We start from the raw sequence: 6,000 nt of genomic DNA, 5'->3' as shown, positions 1-6,000 counted from the left end.
AATAAAAAAATGTGAAATAGAGAGAAGAAAATAATAAAAAAAATTAACATAATGAAAATTTTAAGATAGCTAATGTAATGTATTAGTAAAAAATAATTATCTAGATTTATTAAAATAATTAATTTATTTTAAAATTTAAAAATATTATAGAAAAAAATATGGATGCCCTAATAGTTGTGTTATAACTGTTATTAAAAAAATAATTATAACTATTATTAGAATTGAAGTGTCCAGCAGCAAGTGTTAGTTATAATTATTACTATACTTTATTTATATATAGCATAATTGAAAAGGTATGCATAACCATGTTAAAAATAAAAATAAAATGAAATTATATTAATAAGAAATAAAATATATTTTTTTTGAAAAAAATACATACGTTAACCTTGTATCATACGGTTGGCTCCATAATTATTTTACAGAGAGATAAATCATTACGTAAAATGGTATTTGTCGTCGACTTCATCAAAATTTGATTTTTACCTATTTTTATAAATCTAACCCGTAGTGACGGGTTCGGTTATACCTCGGGTAAAATAAAATATCTTTGATAATATTTTTTTTAAAAAAAATATGTCCTTTTAATTTTTTTTTCATTATTTTTTTAATAAACAATAAATTAAAAAAGTTGTTTCACTGAGCGGATTACCTGTGGGCATCTTGTCGTCCGTTTCCTATCAAAGATGGACAGACACGCCAAGACTCTGACGCCCTTCCAGGCTTAAACCTACCACGACGAAGCCTCGCCTTCCCTTGCCATTCTACTCTGCTGATCGAGGACGGTCAGGGATGGCGAAGGGACAAGCGGAGGGGAAGAGATCGGAGCTGGCGAGTCGTTCTAACGAGGCGGTGAAAGCGGTGAAAGGGCTCGCGTGGAGGCTCCCCGTCCTCAAAACCCAGGATCTCGGGAAGATCGGCCCTGGTCTTGGAGTTGGCGCTGGCTGCGGCGTCGGCGTTGGTTTCGGTCTTTTTGGAGGTTCGTACATCTTCGATCTTTCTGATCTGGGAAAAATCTTTCATTCGGGGTCTTGATTTTTTTTAATTTTTTTTAAATTTTTTCTTGCGTGTGTAATTTTGTATTCCTATTGAGGGCTTTGGACATTCTTATTGTTAATCTTGTATAGATTTTTCTGATTTCCTGTTTCGAATATGACTGAGCATTGCCAGCACGTTAGGTTTGAGGCTGCTCTAGCATCTCTTGTTAGTATCGACTGTACAAATTTGAATGCTCTACTAGTCCTACTGGGCTAACTTGCTTAGTTGATGATTGTGGTCTTACTTTGACCTTTATTCTTGATATGTTTAGTTTTACTAAATTTGGGCCTAGATACTTGATTGCCCTTGACTGTTTAATAGACTTAGTAGATCCACTTAATCATCTGAGCTATCATAATCTTGTCTGATTATGGACATTGATTAACATGCCAATGTCGTTATTTTACTTATTGCTTTAACTAGTGAGATTTTGTAGATATAGTGTAACTGTTGAGCCTTCAACCTCAGATTGTGCGGTTGGGTACTAGCTAGCAAGGTATCTTTCATGCTAACGATCTTCGTCTTCCATTGTTGTTTTCTTTTTCACTCTCATTGTTCTAACCATGATACTTCTGCGTTTCCATGTCATGATATCTAGACGAGTTGATGGGATTACTTGCATCATGCCTCACTACTCTTTTCCTTTCAATGTTGGCAAACCAATACATTTATTTTCTACTTGTTTGCGGCAATCTCTTTTTGGATTGATATGTTGGATACATCCAGCTTTTAAAATTCTGGCCCAATGTCAATCCCGAGGATCCGATGGATCAATATAATACTATTTTGCACCATCACTCAGTATAATCTAGCATGTTGAGGGCTGAAAGTCAGTCAGAAATCAAATGATTTACCCATTTTCCTCCTTCCGCCCTCATCCCACATTCAAATGGCAAGGATTTCCTTGGTTCAGATTCCCACTTGGGTTAGCAAGGTAAAATCATAATCACTACTATTGAAACTAGCAGGTGCCTCAATAGGTGACTTCTTACTATCCAAAAATCATAAAATTCTAGTTAACTAGAAAGTTGTCAAGTGAATGATGGATGTATATTAGACAAGTGAGAATAACAAGGTTCCCTCATTAGAATTTAATAATATTAAATGATGAGGTTTAACAAGTCAAATAAATTTTCTAAAGTCCAGCTGGATAGACAATGCGGAAAATAATTACAGATTAGCAGTAGAATTTCAATAAAAATATTCAATGTTATGAACGTGTCAATCTATAGACACAGCAATGCAAACAACAAGTAAATAAATAACAGCATCAATCTTCCCACACCCTAGAAAAACGAGCTCATGACTCAGTACTAGCATCATGGCATCAAAACCCTTTAGTTTTAAGATAGATCTGAAAATATATGATCTCAACTGCATCCACTGTGTTGAGATGCATAAAGTATTTATGAACAAAATAAACTGAAACATTGTTTTGAGATTTTTTTTTTCTTTCTTCAGATTAGGACCTTTTCCATTTCTTGGTTAGTGAATTTTGTTGTAGATTTTTAGTGAATAGGCTGCAACAATGTATTCCAGGTTGCTCCTTTTTTTTTTTTCTTTGCTAAAATAAAATTTAAGAGCCAGGTGATTTTCTTGACATCAGGAATTACTCTATAGAATTGATGAGTTTCTATTCTTATAAATAAAGATTTATGCAAGTTGTATCTGCACTTTAAGCAATTAAATTGCTACTTTCATCAATCTGTTTCTGTATTGTTGTTTTACCCTCGTGAACGCTTCGAGACAGGTGCGGGATTAGGGATAGGAATGCCTGGCCTACATTTCGGCGTTGGAGCTGGTGTTGGATGTGGAATAGGTCTAGGTTTTGGCTATGGAGTGGGAAAAGGAGTTGCATTTGATGAGAATGGAAAATACACAAATGTGGGCAAGCTATTCCAAAGAAATGTGGCATCTAAGTAAGCATTTTTTTAATGAAAATAAATTGACTTCTATCCAAATATACACATTTTTTCCATGGCTAGTGTTCCGTCTTTGTTTGCTTTATTTTTTTATGCAATTATACGCTCAAGTTTAGTGGGTTAATTTGTATTCCTGTTAAATATAACGTTTCTTTATTGTTACACATTTTGTTAAAACAAAAATCTTTATGGACTTTGTTCAACTAATTTTTTTTGGATCTATATATTCTCATAGCTGAAGACATTGAAAGATGGTACCGTTTCTCTTGGTTTCCTTGTTGCTTTTATTAATTTTTGTTTCTTTTATGTAGTCTAATATTGTTTTAGGTTGATATCACTTCATATTGAAGGGATCCACAAGATTGCATAGCATGAATGTGGTAACATTATAACCTTCTATCTTTTAGGCACAACGAGAAGTGAGATGTAGACAAACAAAAAGAGTTAATCAAAACAACAAAAATTAAGACAAAACAGAGTTTGGTGCTTTAGCAAGTCTCTCTTATAATTGGAGTCTGGGGCATAAAATAGAATAAAGGTATGGTTAATAGATTATGTGTGAAACCAGTTAAGAGTTGGGATAAAGTTCGCCATATATTTGGGGCCTTCCTACTATGTAGTAGTGCATCATACATGCTTTAGTCTTAAGATTAAACATTGAATATGACTTATATGTCTGTTCCTGTCACTAACCCCATGAGCCTAGATGCAGTCTATTGCATGATTCCAGTCAATTTATAGGACATGGAAGGTTAGTCAATGTAACCTTGTCCACTGTGCATCTTAATATTTGTTTTGATTATTACAATGCTTTCATTTTTATAGTTCTTGCAAGAGTAAACTTTATTAGCATTGTTGATATTTCCATCAATAGTTATAGATATCCATGGTTTTTAATTAAGAGAAATGATATTCATCTAGAAAATTCTTAAGGATAGACACATAAATGATGGGACCCACAAAAAGTGAAATGATGGGTCCCATCATTTATGTGTCTATCCTTAAGAATTTTCTAGATGAATATCATAGCTCTTTTATTAATATGCTGCACTCTTATGATGTTCATTTCTTTTCTTGGATTGGTTTTCAGTCATCAAATTGGTGCTTTAGTCGATGAGGTTGTATTCAATGCCAAAAGGCTAGTTCAAGCTACTTCGAAAGAGATCGAAAAATGGAGGTGAAGGACAAGAAACAAATTTCTGAACTTTCAAGCTACTTAAGGAGAGATTGAAAAATGAAGTTGAACATGAAGAAACAAATTTCTTTACTTGCTTAGATATAGATGGTTTAATTTGTGTGGGAATATGCATTGTCCTGATATATCGATTGTTTAGTGTTCTTCACTAATTTTAGGTTTAATGATGTGATGTTAAGATGCATGTTTCTGTCGCTCTTAAGATGCGACTACTTAAGCCACTAGCTATTTCAATAGCACTTAGCACTAGACGAATGTGGAGTTGTCTTAATTAACTTTAGATGATTGAGCACTGAGACCTACTGCATTACATCAAACTATATGTGAGTTAAACCTTTTCAGAAAGCTCTCAGAAATAGTTAGCCCCTAGCAATTAAAGCTTCAGTAGGATTAACTTCCTATGGTAACAAAATCATCAAAAGAATTCTTCATTATGAAAAACTCTCAAAGAAAGCACCTCTCATCCTCGTACGTGTTTACCTTTAACAATTCTTCATCTCCTATCATAAACAACCATATCGTATTATAAAAAGTTCACTCATAACATATAAACGTAGTAGAATGCTTGAATTTAACATCTGAAACAATTAGAATATCAAACATGAACATTTTCATGTTAATCTATTCATGTTTCGTGCATTTTAAGAGCTAACACTACAAAAATTGCAGCAAACAGCGATGGAATATTTTTGTTGCTATTCCATCGCTAAGGTGAATTGTGACGCATTACCGATGGAATAAATACCATCGTTTAGATATCAGTTGCTTATAACCAAGCGATGGATATTAAAATATCAGTCGCAAAGATTAACGACGGATATTTAATATCCGTATCTAAATATAGCGATGGGTATTTTTAATATATGTTGCTGATAGCCGAACGGAATGGAATTTCCGTTGAACTATAGCGACATATATTTTAATATTTTGACACTATTAGTGACGGAAAATAACTATTCGTCACTAATTGCAAAGCAAGGAAAGTATCGACGTTCGATATGGAAAGTGTCGATTGTCTACACTTAACGATAAATATTTAAATTATCCATCGCTATCTGCGATGAATATTTAAAATATCCGTCGCTATTTATGACGGATTAAATAATCCATTGCTAATATAGCCTACACACAACTGCCTATTTCCTTTTTTATTTTTTTTATTTTTATTTTTCCTACTTATATTCAAACCTAAAATACTATAATAATCATCATCATCGCAAATGATGATTTTCACAATAAACTCATAATACATCACAACAAAACTCATAACAAACTCATTACACATCACAAATTATAACATAACAAAGTCACTAGACATCACAAATTACATTCCAATAATTCATATGAACTAAAATGTGCAATACATACATAATAATAAATATAAACACAAGTTCAAATCTAATAAACAAAATCCATAATTGATCATCCAATATAACATAAAGTTTTTGTCATCATAATCAAAATAAGGAAGACGATAAAGTCATCAAATACAATGCATCTATAATCAAAATAAGGAAGACGATAAAGTCATCAAATACAATGCATCTGTATCAAAATAAATAAAGTCATCTCTAGTCCGACATAAAATTTGATTTAGATTAGTTATGAATAGAAAAAGTGATGTTAAAATATAAAAGATATAACTACTTAAACTGATAAACAAAAGCTAGCAAATATTTTTTTAAAAAATACATACTTGCATCTTCGAGATAAAAATAAGCAAAATCCAAAAATGATCATAGAAATGTATAATACAATCATATATGTATATAATTATTTAAAAAAATAGCATTATTTTTTACTAAAATTAAAAGTTAAGATAAACGATAATATACCTCAAAATAATCT

General features: G+C 32.1%; 1 protein-coding gene across 1 annotated transcript; it reads left to right on the top strand.

Annotated features, from left to right (window-relative positions):
- Positions 1–646: 646 nt before the first annotated feature.
- Positions 647–4,316, top strand: LOC122005317 (chorion class B protein M3A5-like). The gene is made up of 3 exons (XM_042560317.1): positions 647–976; positions 2,786–2,954; positions 4,048–4,316. The coding sequence occupies exons 1-3, from the start codon at positions 790–792 to the stop codon at positions 4,136–4,138; spliced, it is 447 nt and encodes a 148-aa protein (XP_042416251.1). The 5' UTR covers positions 647–789; the 3' UTR covers positions 4,139–4,316.
- The last annotated feature ends 1,684 nt before the right edge of the window (positions 4,317–6,000 follow it).

This window comes from Zingiber officinale, chromosome 7B (genome assembly GCF_018446385.1).
Source record: "Zingiber officinale cultivar Zhangliang chromosome 7B, Zo_v1.1, whole genome shotgun sequence".
NCBI lineage: Eukaryota > Viridiplantae > Streptophyta > Magnoliopsida > Zingiberales > Zingiberaceae > Zingiber > Zingiber officinale.
This window is presented reverse-complemented; position numbering and strand designations above follow the sequence as displayed.